Below are 25,442 nucleotides of genomic sequence, written 5' to 3'. Positions count from 1 at the left end.
TCGATGGTTCGAGCCCCGGCCGAACCAACACTCGAGGTCTTAAATTAACTGAGGAGAATGCGCTACCTTTCTTTAATAAGAAATAGATAGACATTCTAGTCTTCTCGGATAAGGACGAATAAACCGTAGGTCCCGTCTCCTGCATCTATTAATTAGTTAATTTGGTTAGGCAGGAGACGTTAAAGAACCTACTCACGAGATTACTGTGATGTAATCAACCAATTACAACCTTCCTTCCGATATCAAGCAATTTACACCTACTTAGTCAGTCTTCAAATGCCAATTTTCTTTTTCCTTAATAACTTGGCTATTCTTCTTTTCTCGGTAATTTTAATTTTTAAAATTAATTCAAATATGTGTTTCATCAAAATGATTGTCCCCATTATTATATTATCGTTTTGCATTGTATATGACATGCCGGCTAAACACTTCGGACTAACCTATGATCTCATTACTTTTTTCTTTCTTATGTCAGAGGCTACAAGAAAAAGCCAAATCAAGTACCTGACCAATTGCGTCCATCTCTGATAAAATCGGGCTTACAAATAGCTGATAATGGAGTTGATCCTACTAAGCAGCGGTCTCTCAATGAAATTGCATGGAGGCGAGGCATTTGGGCCAAGTGATTCAAGATGGCCGAAGAGTTTCACAGCGAATCTGAGCTCTGAAGCCGTATTCTAGACATTGAGCGGCTACTCCCTATTTTTTCAAGCTTCAAAAGAATCAAGAACGATGGTCAGACATTGTGTGGCCTTTGGGTGCACAAATCGAAGCGATAAACCAGCATATAAAGGGCTTACAAGCTGGTTTACTGGGCTTACATACGTATACACGTAGGGAGAACAATAGAAAGAATTAAGAATTATCATATACTTGACTTTATTCATATTAGTATGTGCAAGAATGGGATCATAGACATGATATTTTTTGTATGTTGCATTTTAATAAATTTTCTTCCTCCTCTTGTAGATGGATAAGTTTTCTGAAGTATTACAGGGTGAATAATAATGTGATTCTTATTTGTTTGGGAAAGAAATAGGAAATCTAAAAAATATAATAGCAGAGTACAAATACTAAATGTGCAACACTTTTTGCTATTTACTACCAAGCAGTGTTGATGAAACAGTGGAATTTATGCTGCACACTTTTAGTGTTTGTGCTCTAATAGGTTATAAACCAATGATTTTCTAGTTTTGATTGAGTTTTTCTTTCACGGTGTTACAAAACAATACTATGTATTATAAAAAATTGCTAATAAACACCAATATATTTAAATCCTTTGTTTACATTAACAGAAAATGAAATTATGAAGAACTATCAACTGCACATTTCTTCACTAAATAATGTTACAAACTAGAAATTGCAAGAAAACAATTTTTACAATTTAAGGTAATGTGTACGTATAACTATGGTCTTTCAGTACTGTACATCTTGAGAACCCAAAATCCTCCAATAAATATAAAATATCTATTCTATTATTATGAATTAGTATTCTATCGTATCTGAATATATCTCTTGGACATCAACTTTGTCTTTCTAGACTGATGTGTTTACTAGTTCTAGTAAGTCCAAATTTAACCCTTGGATAAGCAAGTTCTAATGAAATGTGAGAATCATAAAATGCTCTAATCTGGGAATAACACCCATTAAAAAATGATTACTTCTCTTTACATTGATTATTATTAACTCAATTGTGTCTGAAATTACTGACTGTCCAAAAAGTGTCCGTACAAAACATCTGTAGTTGCATTTGATAATAATATTTGTGACTTGTGTTTATCTCAAGTCCATAGGCAGTTTTCTTGCAAATGTTCCTTGACAAAACTGCACTCTTTAATGATTGACCTTGGTTAGGGAAGACCCTCTTCATCTCGATTAGACCACCATCAACCTCCCCATCAGATGAGGCTCCAAGAAATGCATGGGTCTTGGAGATACTGAGGCCAGCCTTGTCTACTTTACATCCAATGTTACTCTGGTACATTTTAAGGATAATATCTTCATCTTTGAGTCCCTGAGTAATTTTTTAACTCTGAAAGTTCTTGTCAATTCCTAATATCTCAGCAATTGCTTTCGTTGGACTTGTTGTGGGCTTTAATAAAGCCCGCTTGCATCACTTTGAGGCTGTTATTCTAACTTTTCTGTGGTAAAACCACTCTTGACTTTCACTGTGAGATTTTGTTGCTTGTTTTATTTTTTCTCTTTGTTCATCATCAACATACAATCTTCTCTTGATTTCTGATGCTCTGACTAAAATTTCTTACCTTGACAATGGTTGTTGAAGGAGAAAAAGTCTTCGAAATATCGCTTGTTGTTGTAGACTTGGAGTCATTCTCTTCGGCCATCTTGAATCGCGTGACCCAAATGCCTCGCTTCCATGCAATTTCATTGAGAGACCGCTGTTTAGCCGTCTCAACTCCGATATCTGCTATACAAATGTATGATCCGTTGATGTTCGTGCAGGCAGCATTCACGTGAAAAGAGTAATTTGTTTTACATTCGTAAATATCTGAGAAAAAAATATAGAAATTTTGCACTCTATCATTTTTCCACCAAAACTGGGTTCAAATCTCAAGAACATGAGACGTGTAACTGCACTGGATATATTACGAACAATAAAAAAAAAAACTTTCTCATGGTATGTTTAATAAAATGAATACATTAGGTTTTCTACCCTTTTTTGATATTTGTCATTAAACTGGCCAGTGGTAGAGTCGTGCAGTTTTGTAGTTCCAGACATAAGCAACATGATTCGACTGGTTAGGGCCATTCACGTCCGAGAATTTTGTTTCAGTTTTGATTATCGAGGCATTCATTTATCTCTATGTCATATAAGAATGCTATTAAAACACGTGTCAAAGGCTGTGATAGGTCTTCTCCCTAAAGTTGTAGTGAACTGAAGTTAAACGTCATGTACCTGCACAACTGAGTCCATTTCCAGTCTATCCGAGGTGAGAAGTACAGTCGTGCGATCCGTTTGTGTTTGCGCAGTTTGCATTTACATCACACAAATGGCCCCCATTGCTGCATACGTCGATATCTTAGGGCACAGTGATGCACAAATGGTAACTTGATGAGGTAAAGTTTGAAAATGAGCTCACATAAAAGTGAGCTAAAGCAGACAAGGAAAAACACATCTTGGGTCATCTTGGATGACGCAAATTAAGTTATTATGAGCATGAATATTCATTGACAGTGTATCCTATTTTAGATGGGCATTTGTAAGAACCGTGTTTATTGGTATAGTTTGCATTTGCGTCGTATGCGTAGTCACCATTCATCTATATCTAGAATTTAGAATGTAAGCTATGGCTAAGATAAAAATGGATAAGAAAGATATCCATGCTGTAGAACTGATGCTAACCAAATTAAGAAATGATAATCTGATAAATAAGTTAACTCGTAAAGTAATGTTATGTACACAAGTATGAAATTATACTATTTCCATATATTAGCTGATTTCTAGTTAAACAGTCGAGCTTTTTTCGAAAGAGTGCTTTAGCAAATAAAAATCAGTAAAGTTTGTGCCGGGATACATTTTGGCCATGCAACTGATGGCCGATGTATTGTCTCAAAATTAAATCCAGTACATAATTAGTAACGACTTAACTGTTTGAGCTCTAGCAAAGGTGATGTCACAATGAAAAAGGCACACACCCATGATGCCTAGGCACATAAACGAAAAGAGGAGGAACAAGGAAAGAGAACGGTAAAATTTGTTGTGAGTGTCAGGTCTAAAGACAAACACAATGTAGGACGAAACCGCAAAACATGCCAATCTTACAAAGGGTCCCCTATGCCCCTTGTAAATCTCAGTCACGTAAAAATATTTGGCCTTTACACGCTTCACAAATAATATCCAAAGCTATTTCACGTTCACGCGAAATTCGAGAGAATTACGTTGAATTACTATTTTACTTTCATTGTCTTGATCAGTCTTACGCGACAAAAGATGATGTAATGTCTCTTTATAGTTGGTCAAGAACCAGTAGTGGTCCGTTTCGCGACTTTTATCGATCGACATGAAGTCCATCTCCTGTCAGCACCTACCCACAACAGTTTGAGAACAATACGTACATTTTAAAAACCAAATTGCCGGATTATATATGGTGTAAAACACAATGGTTCACGAATCACGTTTAATTCAGCTCTTAATTCACGAGTCATAATTAAATAAAAACTTCCCATCAGGTGGACATGAAAAGATCTTAACATCTTTAATCACGATTCACGAAGAAATAGAAAATTCAAATCCAGATTTACGCGAAAAAAAATCACTCAACAACACCACGTAAAAAGTATAGTGGACCCACCTTTTACTGATCACTAGAGACATCAAAACTTGCCCAAAAATGAAAGCGTATTGTTATTTAAGTGACCAGTCTGGTGCAGTTATGAGAGCCCTAGCGTTGGTAAAGTTGGCTTTCAAATGATCACAGACATGGCTTCCATTTCTGGACTTATCGATATCTTTAGGCAATATTAATGTCAAGGTAACTTTTTGGACACAATAACAACAAGGATGATTAAAAGCTAAGTTAAGAAGGCTGCAGGTTTTTCGAAATCTTCATAGATTTGTGCCAAAAGAATTGAATAGTGCAAATCGAGATGACTGCAAGTTGCCTTTTCACCTGACCATGAGTGTCCATCCCCAGTAAATCCGTCTTTGCAGTTGCAAGGTTATTGTCGCGCAGGTATTTTAGGTAGCATGACGCAACATGTCTTTCAAGAGCTTTGGAGTAAAGCCCTTATGAAACTATTTTATAAAAAACAAGATTCAGTTTCTTGTGATTGATATTTTCTGAAAAAATAATTTTTTGAATTTTCACCTCCGAGAGGCCCTTAAACCTCCGAAAAATGTGCTTCGCATCCTGGCGTGGTGAATAGAAACAGAATCAAATACCATGACTATTGCTATATAAAATGATTAAATGACCCTTCCTATGTATGAAAACGTTGTTGTAATTTCAAAAGATCTCAGTCTGAATTTTTAATTTTTTTTCAAAATCACCCTCTAAAACAGTTTCATCGCGACTATCAATTTTGCCATTGTTCAACGGCAAAAAACCCTTCCTGGTACATCGCTTTCGTTATGCAAATGCTATTCCAGAGAAAGAGAAATCCTCTTTCTTTCAATTTATGAAATAAAATTTTCGGGCAATTCAAACGGCAAGTTTTGAGAACTGAAAACATCAACGGTACTTGCGTGAAATTTACAGCTTTTGAACTTGCGCTTGCAATGACGAATACAGTTTAAATATTTCGAGAATTCGATACTTTTCTTCCATTAAAAACTAAACAAACAATTTTGACTTCGTAGTGGCAATTATCTGAAAGGAAAAGCATTTTTATTGTAGGAAATTGAGGTGTAAACCTCTTTACAACTTCTCGTACCAGTGCATTTGTCTACTTCTGAAGCATGGTTTGTACCAGTTATCTTAATATAAAAAGTATTCATCAAAATGTTCTGATTTTGTCTGAAAGAATCGTAAATGCAATGATGGAAGAATGGAACAAATATTTACTCACCTCATATACATATGTTGTTCAAAAAAGACTAAAATTCCTCAGCTAAACTAGACTGCGTGACATCCTCTTTGATAAGACCCAAGTAAGGGGGTAGGGGTGGGGAGGTTTGGGCTTGGGCTTGGGCTCGGGCTTGGATCCAAAGCAGACAAAAACATTGTCTAGTAAATCCCATGATCGTTAAAAAGGGCTGTGTAGGCTTTTAGAAAAAAAAAAAACAACAACAATAGCAAAATCAATCTTGGGACAGGAGCCGATCTCCAGTTGGAAATTAAAGGGAAAAAAAATGAGAATCCTTCCATCCACACCAAATCCCAAACCTCCCTCCCATTAGGTGCTTATTTCCCGGGAAGAAAATCTTAAGCCCCCGTGATGAAATGAAAAATATTTATAGTTAAAAACCAGACAGCCTGGGATCTGAAGGATTTTGTAGGCATATGGGATCCTGGCAGGTACAATTTTGGCATGAGGAGTATTGTTCTTTATTTAAGTAAGAATATACAAAGTTGATAAAAGTCGAAGGCCTGATTTCCCTCATTAAGCCGTATTTTTAGGTCAATTAAGAGTTTTTTGCTTCCAAACGTAAAATCAAAGAATGTTGATGTTGGTATGTTCATTTAATTAGTTCGTATAGACCTTAACTGCTACTACAAGTGCATGCTACCAGACGTTCTCCAAATAGGGACAACGGAGGAGCTTTGCGTCGTCCCTTGATGTTCATCACCTCAATGTCAAAATGTTCGCAAATTGAATGTAGCATGGAAACACTTAGCTGTCGCAGTTTGTGCTGCACTCAAGTCAATAAAAAACATAACCACAATACTAGAAGTGCCTCGAATTTGTTCTATTCTTTACTAAAGTAAGAACAAATAATGGAATATTTAATTTAAGGTTTAAGGGCCCCAAAGCATGGAACTCAATAAGTCAAAATTTGAAAACTTTATCAATCTCAAACTTCAAGGAGTCAGTAAAATGCGATCTAGTCAAAGATTATTAGCTACTTATGTATTTATTAGCAACTTATATACTTATTAGCAACTCATGTATTATATACTTATTAATTTGGATATATCAACAAAGTTGAAATTGTAAACTGGCCACCGTAACGATTACAAAAGCTGACGTTTCGAGCGTTAGCCCTTCGTCTTTCGCTCCGATGAAGGGCTAACGCTCGAAACGTCAGCTTTTGTAATCGTAACGGTGGCCAATTTACCATTTCAACTTTTTTTATATACTTATTAGCAACTCATGTATTAGCAGTGTATTGTTTTCCAATTTACTGTAATCTATTCTCCTGGTAATTTCTGTAACTTTTTTAAGTACTTCTTTATTTTGCAGTTTATAATTATATAGCTGTTACTAGTTGCCGTAGACATTGTGCTCTTCTTTCATTAATGTTTAGTATTCGTAACTAACTCTGACTATTTTAGACTTCCTTCATATCTTATAAATTCCGTTTTTCTTTTTTCTTGTGTGTGTGTGTGTGTGTGTGTGTGTGCAATTGTGCTTCAATCTTCTTGCTGACCTGTATTTTAATTTTGTCTAATGCTGATGTTAACTAGCTGCCTGGCACCACTAGCCCCTATGGTTATTCCAGGCTGCTAGTACTCCAATTTTATTTCTAATAATTTCTTTCAATTTTGTAACTTTCTTGCTTAGATCAACTATGAATGCGAGTACAAATAAAGATTCTCCGTTATCCAGATACTAAAAGCTATTAATGAGCATCAGGTTTATCCTAAAAGAGACACCCATTAATTTTTTTTTTCCTTATTTTTTTAAGGGTCGCTTAAAATTTTCAAAATCGTCTAAGTTCGCACAAAATGTGGCATGTGAATGAAAGCAGCAATTTTGAATAAAGTACTATTTGAAATGACGTAATAGCGTAAGAATGGTGTGGTCCTCTTGGTCCTAAAGAGTATTTCATTTTAGTATTATTTTAGACCATGTGCAGATGGTCTAACTTCTAATATTTTTAAACCTCTCCGACAAACTTAAGTTCTCATGCATCAGCAACCATATTGTTGTTTTGTCAGTTCTACCGTTAAAAACAATGCAAATTCAGCAAAACGTTCAATGTGAAAATTGTGAAATAAATTCGATAAAACCGTTTGGGACATGACGTTTGCCTTAGACAAGCGACTCGAAGTTTCAAGAAAACTCATTTTGCGTCGCCCTCAGGGTCCTGTTCACAGTTCGAGATATTATCAAATGTTATTTCATCTGTTTCCGGTAGCTTTCGATTATTCTCTTTAGCGCGCTGGTTAATTTTGAGAAAATACAAATTTTTATGTTTGGTGATTAGTTAATAGTGTTGCATTATTTTATGAGATTATTAAAGGCTTTAAGTTATGTCGCGTTGACCTAGTTTCCAACGATTAATGTCCATCTTTTGTCGTAATTTGCGTCTTTGAGCATCATCGCCGCCTGCCCGGTCCACTGGTGGACACGCTCTTTTATAACAATCATCTTTCGTAGATTATAATAGATACTTTTCTACAAGTATATATTTATTTTATCTTTAATCAGTAAGTCATTTATTATAGGCAATCTGTAGTATTAGCTGCGAGTGCTTTCTTACAAAATGAAATGAATTTCGACATAAAAGTAAACAGTTACAATGTAAACAATATTTTACTTAATTAACTTTTAGTCTTTTTGAGTTGAGTATCGCAGGTGCCTACTCTTGTTGAAAAAAAAACCGTAAAAATAAAAACACTATGAGTTGATTGATGTTTTCTTTGCGCTCAGCTCTGGGTTTATGCATTTGCCTAAACTCTCCCTGCTGTTTATGTTTTGTGTCAGTGTGTTAGTTGAATGGCTGTTCCATTTAATTTAGGGTCCACCTTAAAAGACCCAGTTAAAACGGTCCATACAAGATCAATGTTTTGTTTCAGAGCTGTTCAATTAATAATAAATAATTGTATCAGATGCACGATGCTCATCATTCCAAACCACTCGAAAAGCTCAGCCACAAACGACCCAGCTCATATCAATTTTTCCTTTGACAGACCATTCACGATTTCTCGACATTTTGCTTACCTCACGGGTGTTTCTGCCCGAAGTCTTGTCTCCAAAACGAGACGGCAAAGTTTATGAAATAAATCGTAAAATAAAATTATTTCCACCTTAAGACATTCAGCAATGGCCTTTAAGGGTTTTTTCGTGCGACGGCCCAGTTGGCTTTTGTCAAAGTGATAATTTCAAATGTTCTTTTTACAGCTTCTCCACTGTAAATAGCCTATTTCCAAATTGCCTTAAGCCTCTTTTTCAAAGCGAGTCCTGGTGCTCATCCTTTCGTATGGTAAAAACTTTTCATTCACATGCAAATTAAACTCATTTTCATACGTATGGTTGAGCACCAGGCCTCGTTTTGAAAAAGAGGCCAAACGTAATTCGGAAATGGCCTATTATATGCCTTTCTACCCGTAAGTTTTAAGGGATTATTGTTATAAACATAGCCAAGTAAATGTTGGCATTAAAACTCTCATTGCAGTGAAAATTCTCAATGATTTTTGTTATTGGTCAAAATTGTATTTTACAACTTCCTCAAACTTAAACTAGAATAGTTGCAAACTATTTAACTCATTCAAGCTTTCTCTTTTCACTATTTGACTACAACAACATGGCATTTCAGATTGTGCCCGCGCTAGAAGGTGCCTGAAGTATGTAGCAAGAATCACGAGTCCATCATATAAATAAGCTGTTTTGGGACACCTGTGGATCATCTCCACTCAATGCCCACAGTTCAGATATGTAATCTATCTTGCATGGGGGCGATATATGTTGACATATCTTATTGGGTTTGGAGACATTTGGGACCGGTTTAAATCGGATTGAACTATGTAATCTAAAATTAATGTCTCTGGAATTTGGTTCGAGATTTATAAAAAACAAGTAAACTACTTTAATTCCCTGAAAGTAACTGTACCTTCAGATCAGCTAATAATACTTTTGTTTTTATGGAGCTCTTTGCTTTATACTCAGTCTGCACCACAGTAGCGCGAGTCACAATTATATAGGGGATGAAGTTGGTAGATAAAGAAGGATTCACAGTTTTTGACAAAAATTCTGCTCACGTATCTGCAACCAGTAGAGCGATCACTAAAGCAGACCTTCCTTTGGACTTTATCATCTTCCACTGTAGGATGGGCACCATCCAACCAGCCTGACCAGTTTGTACCACATCTGAATGCTGGCACACGCGTTGTTGGCATATTCGTTCCTGCAGCTCCCACAAAGCGATACCATCCCTGAGGGAGTCCATTGTCACACAGCACGGGATAATTGGGTGTTGGGTAGCTGTTCTTCCTGTTGGCATCACTCAGATTATTGTAATAATAACATGGGTCAACTGAGGGTCAAATAATAAACTTGAATTAAATAAAATCACCATTGTTCAGTTCGTAACTTAGATGCAATCCTTATGATGAAGGAGATTGAAGCCTTGCTGGAGCCAGGTCTCAATATGGTCGACTACTGAGACCCCCCCCCCCCCCAAAAAAAAAAGGCTTAAGTGAGTCGTTTTCATTATTATTATGGACTGAACTTTCCATGGCATCGTTCCTGTCATTTAAAAAAAAGGACTTTTTGGCAGACTGCATTTCAACAAACGAATAGTTTGCTGTGAGACTTTGTCCCTCGACAATTACAATAGTATCGTCAAGGTAACTTGGGACAGTAAGACGTAATAGCAATCTCTGCAAATATTGTTTTTCCATTATTTTCATTTTAAGTAGTCTTTATTACATCTTGCCTTCAAACAGCATCAAAACTCGAATCAATGGTTCTTCTTGTTCAATTTCCATCTCAGAGTATGTTTTGGTCTAATTCAATCCGCAATCATACGAGCGATTGACAAAGTCGAACGGCTGCGAAGCACGAGTCTTTTTCGTCAGTAACGAGTAAGATTAATAATGGAAATAGGACTGGGTGGAGTCCAATTTGGTCTGTAATGAATGATTCGAATGATTTTAAAACAAAATCAGAGCACCTTGAGGCGGGAGTCCGATGTCTAAGCCAAGAGTATGATTACAGATCGAATTGCGCTCCACTTAATCATATTACCAAAATTTGGGAAAGAAACTAGACATCGGATATAAGTTCTTATGAAAAAAAAAACCACAAAAACAACAACAAAAAACTAAAAACAACTACGGACTTTGTCTACGGACTTTGGTAACAATTAATATTTATTAGGACATTAATTTGAATTAATTACTTATGAGTCATATTAACATTATTTATGAACTAAAACTCCGAAATATTCCCCGACAGAGACGTGTGTTCGTGTTAAGCATAAGTGAAAACCCTTTCTTTTAATTTTTTGAAATATATCTAGGGCAGTTACACTACAAAGAGTCACTGAGCCTATTTTTGGTGACAAAAATAATCAAGAGCAGAATTATTTCTGGTTTCTCAGATATTGACGAATGCAAAGGAAATCACTTTTGTCACGTAAACGCTAACTGCACGAACACCAACGGATCTCATGTTTGTACTTGTCACCCCGGATATACTGGAAATGGAAACAGTTGTATATGTAGGTGACGTTTTTGTTTGATTCCCTTTAACGTTGGGGAGGAGAACTACTACAACTTTTGACACACGTTTTCTTGGATATGATAAAGGACAACCCGATAATCAAGACTGTAACAAAATTCTCGAACAAGAAAGGTTCTCTTTAGCCCGATTTTAGCAGTAATCGAGGCTAAAAGAAATTTCTCGAAGTTGACGTGATTGGTTATCATTAAACATAGACATATTTCAATAATTTGGCTCCGGATTTTATTGCACTCGTGATTGCAGGAAAAATAGTAGCCATTATTATCCAACTGTAATCCGTAGAGTACAAATAACGCCTAAGACGAGCGCAAATATCACGCGGTATTTGTACTCGAGAAAACAAGTAAGACAGGTTTTCTCTCATCGTGCAAGCGACGAATTGGATTGAACGTACAAAAAAACAAAACATGGCGGACATTTTAAAATTATTTTTCTGACGACAGAGTCGAAATAGGTGGCGAATATTGATCTAGGTTTACTGGATAAATTGAATGAAGAGAAGTAGCTGGACGACAATGAAATTTCAATGATGATTGCACTATATATATATATATTGACTAATGTTGTAATAATCAGTGTCAAAGGTATTTTGACACTGATTAATACAACTCTAAGTTTACTCTAATGTACCTTGGCATGACCTTCCGTCTCCAATGTATCCTTCCTTGCAAGTGCAGTTGTAAGAGCCAACGGTGTTGGCACAGTTCGCATTTACATCGCACAAATGGCTGCCATCACTACATTCGTCGATATCTTAATAGGAAAACCCAAACAATTATGATGTCAATTAGAACAACAGTGCTGATGGTGACAAAAAATAACGAAAATAGTTTTGATGGCAATGATGGTTGCACTATATGTATGTAGACTAATGTTGTATTAATCAGTTTCAAAATATGTTTTTACCACTGCACTTAAAAAAAATTCACGCATAACAAATTATTACTCGCGAGTCTATTAGGTACGCACTAGTGCGTAATACTTTTCTATTGATGCACTCATCATCATGATGTGAGTAACAAGAACTAAGTCAAAATAATAAAAAAGAAAACATTTTTAAGGTCATTTTAGCTGAAGGACATTACGTTTACCTAAACATGAGTGCCCATTGCCAGTATATCCCGCTCGACATATGCATTTGTAAGAATCATACATGTTCGTACAGTTAACATTAACGTCGCACTCATTGATGTAGTCTTTACATTCATTCATATTTAGAATTTAGCAGGAAAAACTGGCTAGGTTAGAACAATGGAAAAAACGTGTCCGCGCTAGAACTGATACCAACCCACGATGAAGAAAATAACATCCCATTCAATAATAATCATGGTAAGGAAAACTTAACCATAAAGAGGCTGGTAAGACCTACCCATGTTAATCATATCGCAGTAAATCAACACTGCCTTCCCAGTGCCACTTGGATCCAGCCAATACTTGCCGCTGATGGTGTTTCTACCTTCACTCGCCTTTGCTTCGTGACAAGACAACGCTGGTAATTCTGGGATAGAACCCAAGGGAGCTGCGGCAAAGACATTTCTTTTCGCTTAAAAGTTCCTGTCATAATTTTCCAAAAGAATACTAATTACATAGATACGTGGAGGTACATTGCAGCTTTGTTACGTCTTACCTCTGCCGTTCAATCGCCCAATGTAAAACCATCCAGGTGCTGAGAGGAAATTCTCTGGTCCCGCCTCCTTGGTGCGGTTATTTAGCTCACATATTTGGTATTTTCGATTGTAGTTATAGCTTTGGCACGTGATCTCCTGTCCACATTTGACATCGCAGAGGTGAGGAGCCGCCACTGACCATCTTTTAAAGACAGAGCGCTTAAGAGCCATACCTTCTATGTTTACATCTGTCCTGCATTGATCATTGGCTGTGACAGACTTCATGGTAGAAGCGAGGAGTAGGAATCCTAAATTGTAAAATATCCAATACATGCCTCTTTGCTTGTGCTGAATCAGAAATTGGCTAATGTGTTCCTGCCTACTTAGAAAGGAAAAAGAAAACCGAGCTTAGTTTGCTGTCAATAATATTTTCCTGGCAGTGTATAACTACGTGTCTTATCGCGATACAAAGTTCTAAAGCGCCTAACTGCTGCCGAGTCAACAATGCTCTCTTTTATCAAATATTGTTACTATGACAACGATACTAACAGTTGGTTTCAATCTAAAAAAAGATATTTCTTAGGCCTTTCAATGATGCAGTGTTTAACCAAGGAAGCTCAACCGTGCGCTTAAAATAGATTATCAATGGTTAAAAGAATAACCAAAGAACGTTAATGGAAACGAAAAATTCAATTTAGCCTCGAGCAATGTCACGACAGTTCAATTCTAATTTGTTCGCTGTTGTATTCTATTTCCTCGAGAAAATAATTGAACTTCTCTTGGTTTTTTTGAATGCAAGCAAGTCTCCAACATGCAAAAATAATATAAAGACTTAGTTGCATGAAACTAAAAGACAGATGTAAATATGAAAGTAAAATTCGCCATTCGAAATCTCCTTAAACGTTTTTTTCAATTATTAATTATTGCGTTATTGAATTTATGCCATCCTGTTTTAAAACATGTCAGATTTACGCACAGAATTGTTTGCAATTTATTTCATTCGTAATTCGTTAAAATATTTCGTATTTCTACCAACGGCTTCATCGCCACAAGTGATTGATTCTCTAATAAATTCACGAGACGAGAAAGTGTTTTTGTGGCTACAGCTTCTAGAAAAGTGGTAGCCATTAAGATGATTACATCCTCTGACCTATTAGTTTAAGATGAGAAACTTTACACTCTTCGCGCCGGTAGGTGTTTATTAACATGATTTTTGCGCATTCTGAACAGAATGAATAACAAATTGAAATTCCCCACCGGTTCTCTTTTAAGATGACAGGTACTAGAAGGCATTATTCACTTTCCCTTGAACTCTATACGTTGGTAATAATAGAGGATCGTCGCACTTTTTCCGGGTTACTCAGTTCTTCCGTAGAAGAAGTTTAAAATGTTCAAATTGCCCTTGAGAAGTTTTTGTTTTGATAAAGGGTGACTTGCAGCTGAACAATACCTAGCTATTTTGAAAAAATGTGTTATTTGAAATTGATAAATCGAAGAAAAATTCACAGCATGGTCCAAACGTCTACCTCAAATTGTGATGATTTTTATCTCCAAGGGCAGGTGGTTTAATTTTTTTTTAATTTCTCACTTTACCAACATAATTTTGTTCTCATACACGAACGAGCTTTGCCTAACAGTCTTTTAACCCTTGATTAGTTTCTAAAACCAAGGAAGAGTTTAGACAACTCTTAACTTCTTACTTCACAGCTTCATAGAGCAAATCGCGGACAGTGAAGTTTATTCCAGGGAAATGATGCTGCATGAATCACAGTTTAACGTCCGAAAATTCTTGAAACGTGCATTTTTGTGCATTTTAATTAGAGTTATTTCTTTTATCTGAATATATCAATAAAGTTGAAATGGTAAATTGGCCACCTTACGGTTATAAAAGTTGTCGTTTCGAGCGTTAGCCCCTTGTCGGAGCGAATAGAGGAATTTTGGGTTGTGTGTGCTTTTAAAGGCAAAAAATGGCGCTACGTTATTGGTGGGAACATGGCAACGAGAAAAACAAGAATAAATTAGTGGAATGAAAAGCGTTCGTTGATACCTGTGGGATTTAGACTGCCGGTTTGAAAGATGAGCCTTTGTTCAAGAGTTTTGCGACTTTCCGTGCTACCTAAGTGTAAGGAAAGACCGCAGATTGCCATATGTTGCTTAGAATGATTAGGTAAATTAAAATGTCTAGCGACTGGTTTCGATGTGTCCTTGTCATTCCTCTCCACGTCGCGAAGGTGTTCTCGGAATCGGTCACCCAGTCTTCTGCCTGTTTCACCGATGTAAATCTTTTTGATGTTAATGGTGTAAGATATCTTATCTTGGAGGCCTCATTTTATTTTTAATAACGTATCACTCAGAAAGAGAGTATTAAATCTATGTGGTCTTTTTAAAAACTGCTTTGTCGTCAAAAATTCATTAAATTTTAAGCAACTAGCTGCTACCGAGTTAATGACGATTTGTTTTATCTTTTTATCGCAGTCTCGTTCTTATGGGTACGGTACCAGTTGGCTTCAAAGTCAAATAATAGTTATCAGTATATACTAAAACAGTGGATAGCGTTGAAGGCGCGCTCTGATTGGCTAGTCAAACTCCGAATATCCTTTGCTGTTTACCTCCGAGCAACTCGGGAAAAAATGGCGTCCCGTGACAAGCGAAGAAATCACTCAAATTCGTTAATTTGAGTGATTTGAGGGTGGTGTATATTATCTCACTGTTTTAGTATATACTAAAACAACTATTCACCTCAGTGTCGGTGGTTAGCGGTGGATATTTACCTCGCCGCTTGGCGGCTCGGTAAATATCCACCACTAACCACCTCCACTTTGGTGAATAGTTGTTAAATACACAAAAATTTCCTTGATCTTGTTTGGGTTCCTTTAAAATGAAACACTACTTATTTGGTATCACGATTCCAAATTATTCAAATGACGTACATTTCAACTAGATGGTCTAAATTGGCTTTTAGAGGATTTTAAATAAGTTATTCCTGAAATCTTTTCATAGTCCGCTGGATAACCAAGGAAACTCGTTTACTGAAAATAGATTATTAAAGATAAAACTAAGAAAGAAAGATGCTCTTTGGCTGCGGTAAAGTCTATTTATCCTCGAGGAACGTTGTATCATTTTCTATCCTTTAGGAAGAGTTTGAGATACTGTTGATGACTATTTTGAGAGGAGGACCCGTCAAGATACCGCTTGAAAGTTCTTTCAATAATATGCAAAGGAAAAGAATTACGATTTAAAGTGTCGGAAAGTTTCTTAAGATCGTTTTAAAGGCCGGAAGAGGTGTTGTTGATTTTGTAGATACGGTCAATAAGAGTTCGGATAAGGCCAATTTTGTAGCATGATGGAATAAAACTAAAGAAATTTGTTAGGAGACCAGTGTAGGTTTTATTATGAAAAACTGTAAAAACACAATCATTCGAAGAGTTGTCGATAAATATATCAAGAAAAGAGAGTTTATCATCATTCTCTTTTTCGAATTAAAGAGAATTTTTTGTTGGGGTGCCGTGAATTAATGCAACAAAAAAATGACATAGCATCTGTTCATTGTGGAAGACACAGAAGGTGTGGTTAACATAACGCCTATAAAATAGAAGGCGAGTCGAATGGTTAAAATTATTTAGCCATGTTTCCTTGTGGAAACCAAGAAAAAGATTAGCTAGGATGGGTGCTATTGGAGAACCCATCGCTACCCCATCACCTTGATCATAAAATTTACCATTAAAAACAAAATGAGTCTCAGCTGTAGCGAATGAAAACAGTTTCTTAAGGTCGCATTTTTTTATCGAGAATTTAGGGTTATGCTTGAAAATAAGATCAACAGAAATTGGTAAAAAGACTTTCAACATCAAAGGAAATGAGAAACTTATTGTTAAGATCGAAACTCCTGAGCTCTTCAACAAAAGAGAATGAATCTGTGACCGAATACTTGTTAGGTAAAAGTGGAGCGAGAGAACTTAAATACTTGTATAGCCGGAACATGGATGACAATGATACACGTTACTTTAAACTCCCTTTTGTCGGCTATTATTCTAAAATAGCGAACCTCAAACTCAGACAACTCACTAAGCGCTTTTGTAAATCGGACCTAAATATCAAACTAGTTTTCACTTCTTTTAAAATTAAAAACATGTTCAGTGTTAAAGATCGTACTCCTGATGCTCTAAAAGAGCCTGTCGGAGGTGAAAATTCAAAAAAAATTATTTTTTCGGAAAATATCAATCACAAGAAACTGAATCTCGTATCTTCTAAAATAGTTTTGTAAGGGCTTTAATATGGGAGAGTTTGGGAGAATTTGATTTTCGATCTTGCACACCTATCCGTGGTATTTACAGAAAGTCGCTCCTAAGCGCTTAAATATTGTCAAACTGCCTGACCTTGTCTTAATACTGCAGCCTTTATGTATAAATTTCTCAATAGACGTCTACCATCTGTGTTTGATACGTTTTTCACTCAAGTCAATAAAAAACATAACTACAATACTAGAAGTCGTATTAACAAAGATTTAGTAATACATAGACAGGTAAAAGCGAACGATATAATAACACGACGTTTCGGCGGGTCAATTGTGCCGAAACGTCGGGATATTATATCCTTTGTTTTTACCTATCTATGTAATACTAGAAGTGCCTCGAATCTGTTCTATTCTTTACTAAAGTAAGAAGAGACGTTTCGGCGTTTAATATCTTTCAACCTCCCCGACAAACTTTAGTTCTCATGCACCAGCAATCATATTGTTGTTTTGTCAGTTCTACCGTTAAAAACAATGCAAATTCGGCAAAACGTTCAATATGAAAATTGTGAAGTAAATTCGATAAAACCGTTTTGGACATGACTTTTGCCTCAGTCAAGAGACTCGAAGTTTCAAGAAAACTCATTTTGCGTCGCCCTCAGGGTCCTGTTCACAGTTCGAGATATTATCAAATGTTATTTCATCTGTTTCCGGTAGCTTTCGATTATTCTCTTTAGCGCGCTGGTTAATTTTGAGAAAATACAAATTTTTATGTTTGGCGATTAGTTAATTGTGTTGCATTATTTTATGAGATTATTAAAGGCTTCAAGTAAGGTCGCGTTGACCTGGTTTCCAACGATTAATGTCAATCTTTTGTCGTAATTTGCTTGTCTTTGACGAAGTATTCAAAGACGGAAAAGAAAAAAAAATTGTATTAAAAATGATAACAAGCACAGGAGGTCCATCGCTAATTTCCATAACATACTACTTTCGCTAAAAAATTATTCACGATTACTGCGAAATGCCTTTTCAAAATATTAATTGTATTTTTGTTTTGGAGAGATCTGAGCTGGGCTTTTTGGAGAACAGAACTAATTAAGAGCCACTGACCGAGAATTCCGAGAATCCACTGACAGTTGGAAAATTTCGTAATTCATTTTATTCTTTGCTAAGATCTCTTTTAATAAACCTTTTCTTCTCCGATCTTTTCGAATTTTCGAAAAAAAAAGCGCGACGGAACTTTTTGAAATAATCTTCGAAAAAGGTTCATTAAAAGGGTCCTTCAGAAAAAATAAATGAATTACGAAATTTTGCAACTGTGATCAGTGTCGGATTCTCGATATTGACAGTCAGTGGCTCTTAACTTCCATTCACTACTAATTGAACAAGTGCGCAAGTTAGAACGGAAGTGTAACCATTTTTACGGAAATTCCAGAGATGCTGATTGATTAGCCAAGTTGCTGAATCTAGTCTCCTTTCAAAGTGGGTTATTATCAAAATCAAAAGCATGAAGTATTGAGAGGATTTTACAAAAACCTCGCATTCTGATTTGTTAACGTAGCGAGGTATTTAGCGTGGAATTGCTGGGGAGTTGAAAAACAGGCTGAGTTATTGTTTGTCCCATGTTTTGTTCCGCTCTCATGAAAAAAACAAACAATATTATTCCAATTTGTTACTTCATTTTCTATTTTCAATGTTACATTTATTTTTTAATGTTTAATTCTGGATTTGTCGCAGTAACACTCAACTGAAACTGGTCCATGTAAGGTAATGTATTTACACTGAATTACTTAGGTGTCAAATAATGAGATTATTTATACGATGTGCTTCTATTAGCACCACCCAAGAGGCCCAGCCACCTCATATCACTTTTCTTTGCAAAGACCACCGACGATTTTTCGATAGCTTAATTCGTTGTTAACAAATTGCCTTTGTTATGACCTATTTGCTGTGTTTCAGGTATCTGCTTGTAAATGTGAGACAAATGAACATCAAATGAATCGAAGACTAGTCATAAAGTATTGAAATACAGCCAATGGCCCTTTGGGACTCTTTGCCTAATTTGATATATACAGTTCTTCCCTAAAGTACCTGCACCTACAAGTCAACTAATGAAAAGTCAATTGTCGTGGAACTCTTAGTTTCATATTCAGGCTGTACCACAGTAGCGTGAGTTACAACCAGGTGCCATTTTAAGATCGGAGATCAGGTAGGATCCACAGTTCTTTAGAGAAATCGTGTTTGAGTATTTGCATCCGGTAGAAAGATCACTAAAGCAGACCTTCCCGGCAACTTCACCATCTTCCACTATAGGATGAGCATCACTCAACCAGCCTGACCAATCTGTTCCACATCTGTATCTTGACCTGTAATTCTCACACATTTGTTAACTCATGGTACTTAGTACTTGAGCCAAGTTTGAGCCAAGTTTGAGCCAAATCGGTGACTTTGAGCATCATCGCCGCCTGCCCGGTCCACTGTTGGATACGCTCTTTTGTAACGATCATCTTTCGTAGATTATAATAGATACTTTTTACAAGTATATATTTATTTTATCTTTAATCAGTAAGTCATTTATTATAAGCAATCCGTAGTATTAGCTGCGAGTGCTTTCTTACAAAATGAAATGAATTTCGACATAAAGTAAACAGTTGCAATGTAAACAATATTTTACTTAATTAACTTTTAGAGTCTTTTTTAGTCGAGTGTCGAAGGTGCCTACTCTTGTTGAAAAGAAAACGTAAAATTAAAAACAGTATGAGTTGATTGATCTGTTTTCTTTGCACTCAGCTCTGGGTTTATGATTTTTCCTAAACTCTCCCTTCTGTTTATGTTTTGTGTCAGTCTGTTAGTTGAATGGCTGTTCCATTTAATTTAGTGTCCACCTTAAAAGACCCAGTTAAAACGGTCCATACAAGATCAATGTTTTGTTTCAGAGCTGTTCAATTTATAATAAATAATTGTATCAGATGCACGATGCTCATCATTCTAAACCACTCGAAAAGCTCAGCCACAAACGACCCAGCTCATATCATTTTTTCCTTTGACAGACCACTCACGATTTCTCGACATTTTGCTTACCCTACCGGTGTTTCTGCTCGAAGTCTTGTCTCCAAAACGAGATGGCAAAGTTTATGAAATAAATCGTAAAATAGAATTATTTCCACCTTAAGACATTCAGCAATGGCCTTTAAGGGTTTTTTCGTACGCCAGCCCAGTTGGCTTTTGTCAAAGTGATAATTTCAAATGTTCTTTTTACAGCTTCTCCAGTGTAAATAGCCCATTTCGAAATTGCCTTTAGCCTCTTTTTCAAAGCGAGTCCTAATGCTTATCCTTTCGTATGGTAAAAACTTTTCATTCACATGCAAATTAAACTCATTTTCATACCTATGGTTGAGCACCAGGCCTCGTTTTGAAAAAGAGGCCAAACGTAATTCGGAAATGGTCTATTATATGCCTTTCTACCCGTAAGTTTTAAAGGATTATTGTTATAAACATAGCCAAGTAAAGTTTGGCATCAAAACTCTCATTGCAGTGAAAATTCTCAATGATTTTTGTTATTGGTCAAAATTGTATTTTACAATTTCCTTCCACTTAAACTAGAATAGTTGCAAACTCTTTAACTCATTCAAGCTTTCTCTTTTCTCTATTTGACTAAAACAACAACATGGCATTTCAGATTGTGCCCGCGCTAGAAGGTGCCTGAAGTATGTAGCAAGAATCACGAGTCCATCATATAAATAAGCTGTTTTGGGACACCTGTGGATCATCTCCACTCAATGCCCACAGTTCAGATATGTAATCTATCTTGCATGGGGGCGATATATGTTGACATATCTTATTGGGTTTTGAGACATTTGGGACCGGTTTAAATCGGATTGAACTATGTAATCTAAAATTAATGTCTCTGGAATTTGGTTTGAGATTTATAAAAAACAAGTAAACTACTTTAATTCCCTGAAAGTAACTGTACCCTCAGATCAGCTAATAATACTTTTATTTTTATGGAGCTATTTGCTTTATACTCAGTCTGCACCACAGTAGCGCGAGTCACAATTAGATAGGGGATGAAGTCGGTAGATAAAGAAGGATTCACAGTTTTTGACAAAAACTCTGCTTACGTATTTGCAACCAGTAGAGCGATCACTAAAGCAGACCTTCCTTTGGACTTTATCATCTTCCACTGTAGGATGGGCACCATCCAACCAGCCTGACCAGCTTGCACCACATCTGAATGCTGGCACACGCGTTGTTGGCATTTTTGTTCCTGCAGCTCCCACAAAGCGATACCATCCCTGAGCGAGTCCATTGTCACACAGCACGGGATAATTGGGTGTTGCGTAGCTGTTCTTCCTGTCGGCATCACTCAGATTATTGTAATAATAACATGGGTCAACTGAGGGTCAAATAATAAACTTGAATTAAATAAAATCATCATTGTTCAGTTCGTAACTTAGATGCAATCCTTATGATGAAGGAGATTGAAGCCTTACTGGAGCCTGGTCTCACTGAGGTCGACTACTGAGACCCCCCCCCCCCCCCCCCCAAAAAAAAAAAAAAAACAAAGGCTGAAGTGAGTCGTTTTCATTATTATTATGGACTGAACTTTCCATGCCATCGTTCCTCTCATTTAAAAGAAAGGACTTTTTGGCAGACTGCATTTCAACAAACGAATAGTTTGCTGTGAGACTTTGTCCCTCGACAATTGTAATAGTATCGTCAAGGTACCTTGGGACAGTAAGACGTAATCGCAATCTCTGCAAATATTGTATTTCCATTATTTTCATTTTAAGTAGTCTTTATTACATCTTGCTTTCAAACAGCATCAAAACTCGAATCAATGGTTCTTCTTGTTCAATTTCCATCTCAGAGTACGTTTTGGTCTAATTCGATCCGCATTCATACGAGCGATTGACAAAATCGAACGGCTGCGAAGCACGAGTCTTTTTCGTTAGTAACGAGTAAGATTAATAATGGAAATAGGACTGGGTGGAGTCCAGTTTGGTCTGTAATGAATGATTCGAATGATTTTAAAACAAAATCAGAGCACCTCGAAGCGGGAGTCCGATGTGTAAGCCAAGAGTATGATTACAGATCGAATTGCGCTCCACTTAATCATATTACCAAAATTTGGGAAAGAAACTAGACATCGGAAATACGTTCTTATGAAAAAAAAACCACAAAAACAACAACAAAAAACTAAAAACAACTACGGACTTTGTCTACGGACTTTAGTAACAATTAATATTTATCAGGACATTAAATTGAATTAATTACTTATGAGTCATATTAACATTAGTTATGAACTAAAACTCGTATTACAAATATTCCCCGACAGAGACGTGCGTTCGTGTTAAGCATAAGTGAAAACCCTTTCATTTTATTTTTTGAAATATATCTAGCGCAGTTACACTACAAAGAGTCACTGAGCCTATTTTTGGTGACAAAAATAATCAAGAGCAGAATTATTTCTGGTTTCTCAGATATTGACGAATGCAAAGGAAATCACTTTTGTCACGTAAACGCTAACTGCACGAACACCAACGGATCTCATGTTTGTACTTGTCACCCCGGATATACTGGAAATGGAAACAGTTGTGCATGTAGGTGACGTTTTTGTTTGATTCCCTTTAACTTTGGGGAGGAGAACTACCACAACTTTTGACACACATGTTTTCTTGGATATGATAAAGGACAACCCGATAATCAAGACTGTAACAAGATTCTCGAACAAGAAAGGTTCTCTTTAGCCCGATTTTAGCTCTAATCGAGGCTAAAAGAAATTTCTTGAAGTTGACGTGATTGGTTATCATTAAACATAGACATATTTCAATAATTTGGCTCCGGATTTTACTGCACTCGTGACTGCAGGATAAATAGTAGCCATTATTATCCAACTGTAATCCGTAGAGTACAAATAACGCCTAAGACGAGCGCAAATATCACGCGGTATTTGTACTCGAGAAAACCAGTAAGACAGGTTTTCTCTCATCGTGCAAGCGACGAATTGGATTGAACGTACAAAAAAACAAAAAATGGCGGACATTTTAAAATTAGTTTTCTGACCACAAAGAGTCGAAATAGCTGGCGAATATTGATCTAGGTTTACTGGATAAATTGAATGAAGAGAAGTAGCTGGACCACAGTGAAATTTCAATGATGATTGCACTATATATATATGGACTAATGTTGTATTAATCAGTGTCAAATGTATTTTGACACTGATTAAAGTTTACTCTAATGTACCTTGGCATGACCTTCCGTCTCCAATGTATCCTTCCTTGCAAGTGCAGTTGTAAGAGCCAACGGTGTTGGCACAGTTCGCATTTGCATCGCACAAATGGCTGCCATGGCTACATTCGTCGATATCTTAATAGGAAAACCCAAACAATTATGATGTCAATTAGAACAACAGTGCTGATGGTGACATAAAATAACGAAAATAGTGTTGATTGCAATGATGATTGCACTATATGTATGTAGACTAATGTTGTATTAATCAGTGTCAAAAATATCTTTTTATCACTGCACTTTAAAAAAACACACGCATAACACAATATTACTCGCGACTCTATTTGGTAAGCACTGATGCTCAATACTTTTCTATTGCTGCACTCATCATGATGATGTGAGTAACAAGAACTAAGTCAAAATAATAAAAAAGAAAACATTTTTGAGGTCATTTTAGCTGAAAGACATTAAGTTTACCTAAAAATGAGTGCCTATTGCCAGTATATCCCGCCGACATATGCATTTGTAAGAATCATACGTGTTCGTACAGTTAACACTCACGTCGCACTCATTGATGTAGTCTTTACATTCATTCACATTTAGAATTTAGCAGGAAAAACTGGCTAAGTTAGAACAATGGAAAAAACGTGTCCGCGCTAGAACTGATACCAACCAACGATAAAGAAAATAACATCCCATTCAATAATAATCACGGTAAGGATAACTTAACCATAAAGTGGCTGGTAAGACCTACCCATGTTAATCATATCGCAGTAAATCAACACTGCCTTCCCAGTGCCACTTGGATCCAGCCAATACTTGCCGCTGATGGTGTTTCTACCTTCACTCGCCTTTGCTTCGTGACAAGACAACGCTGGTAATTCTGGGATAGAACCCAAAGGAGCTGCGGCAAAGACATTTCTTTTCGTTTAAAAGTTCCTGTCATAAGTTTCCAAAAGAATACTAATTACATAGATATGTATATGTACATTGCAGCTTTGTTACGTCTTACCTCTGCCGTTCAGTCGCTGAATGTAAAACCATCCTGGTGCTGAGAGGAAATTCTCTGGTCTCGCCTCCTTGGTGCGGTTATTTAGTTCACACATTTGGTATTTTCGATTGTAGTTATAGCTTTGGCAAGTGATCTCCCGTCCACATTTGACATCGCAGAGGTGAGGAGCCGCCACGGACCATCTTTTAAAGACTGAGTGCTTGAGAGTCATTCCTTGAATGTTTACTTCTGTCCTGCATTGATCATTGGCTGTGACAGACTTCATGGTGGAAGCGAGGAGGAGGAATCCTAAGTTGTAAAATATCCAATACATGCCTCTTTACTTGTGCTGAATCAGAAATTGGCTGCTGTGTTCCTGCCTACTTAGAAAGGAAAAATAAAACCGAGCTTAGCTTGCGGTGAACAATATTTTCCTGGCAGGGTATAACTATTTTTGTATGTTATCACGATGCAAAGTTCTAAAGCGCCTAAATGCTGCCGAGTCAACAATGCTCTCTTTTGTCCAAGTATTATTACTATGACAACGATGCTAACAGTTGGTTTCAATCCAAAAAAAGACATTTCTTAAGCTTTTCAATGATGCAGTGTTTAACCAAGGAAACTCAATCGTGCGCTTAAAATAGATTATCAGCGCTTAAAAGAATTGATAACTAAAGAACGTCGTTGGCAACGAAAAATTCAATTTACTTGAGCAATGTCACGCCAGTTCAATTCTAATTTGTTTGCTGTTGTATCCTATGTCCGAGAGAAAATATTTGAACAACTCTTGGTTTCTTTGCTACAATACGAATTCAAGTTTAGGATGAGGACATGCAAATGTAAGGAAAGGCAATGAAAGCTGAATCAAATCAAATGATATAGGAATTTGTATTGTTGCATCGGTCCAAGCTTGACACCAACTAGCTACTGGCAGTGCAGTATTCTTATGGCAGTAATAACGCTGAAATATAAAAGTGAATTTTGCCATCCAAAATTTCCTGAAAAGTTATGTTTTTATTTTTTTTATAATTATATTGCTATGGAATTTAAGCTGTCCTGTTTTAAACCATGTCTGATTAACACACAACATTGTTTGCAATTTATGTCATTCGTAATTTGTTAAAATTACGAATAAAATATTTCAGGTGATTCTCTAATAGCGCGGCTCCCACGTGCGCTTCGCGCGCGTGGGGCAGAGCCCCATACCCATGGAATATGGTCAACCTTTATTCGTTTGGTTGTCACGTGACTGACCGAGCATACCTACGTACGTACGCGCCCTCAGGCATGT

The 25,442-nt window shown here is 36.5% G+C and overlaps 1 protein-coding gene and 1 pseudogene across 2 annotated transcripts; both read right to left on the bottom strand.

Annotated features, from left to right (window-relative positions):
- Positions 1–6,124: 6,124 nt before the first annotated feature.
- Positions 6,125–13,156, bottom strand: LOC148739341 (uncharacterized). 2 transcript variants are annotated; one of them, XM_088751220.1, is made up of 5 exons: positions 12,719–13,104; positions 12,461–12,610; positions 12,183–12,305; positions 11,722–11,844; positions 6,125–9,880 (listed from the first exon to the last, which is right to left on the bottom strand). In XM_088751220.1, exons 1-5 carry the CDS (start codon positions 13,029–13,031, stop codon positions 9,510–9,512), a joined length of 1,080 nt encoding a protein of 359 aa, XP_088607346.1. In that variant the 5' UTR covers positions 13,032–13,104; the 3' UTR covers positions 6,125–9,509. The 2 variants fall into 2 exon arrangements, with proteins under 2 accessions (XP_088607346.1, XP_088607345.1); XM_088751219.1 differs by lacking the exon at positions 12,183–12,305 and having other exon boundaries at positions 12,719–13,156.
- Positions 13,157–20,954: 7,798 nt separating this feature from the next.
- On the bottom strand, positions 20,955–24,491 carry LOC148739340 (uncharacterized; annotated as a pseudogene).
- Between the last annotated feature and the right edge of the window lie 951 nt (positions 24,492–25,442).

Source organism: Stylophora pistillata, chromosome 2 (genome assembly GCF_964205215.1).
Source record: "Stylophora pistillata chromosome 2, jaStyPist1.2, whole genome shotgun sequence".
Taxonomy (NCBI): Eukaryota; Metazoa; Cnidaria; class Anthozoa; order Scleractinia; family Pocilloporidae; genus Stylophora; species Stylophora pistillata.
This window is presented reverse-complemented; position numbering and strand designations above follow the sequence as displayed.

Excerpts from the sequence above, each read along its gene's own strand:
- LOC148739341 (XM_088751220.1), bottom strand. The coding sequence starts at position 13,031 with ATGTATTGGATATTTTACAATTTAGGATTCCTACTCCTCGCTTCTACC. Across the intron at positions 12,611-12,718 it reads TGGGCGATTGAACGGCAGAG|CTCCCTTGGGTTCTATCCCA; the intron begins GTAAGACGTAAC and ends TCTTTGCCGCAG. Across the intron at positions 12,306-12,460 it reads CTGCGATATGATTAACATGG|ATATGAATGAATGTAAAGAC; the intron begins GTAGGTCTTACC and ends GCTAAATTCTAA.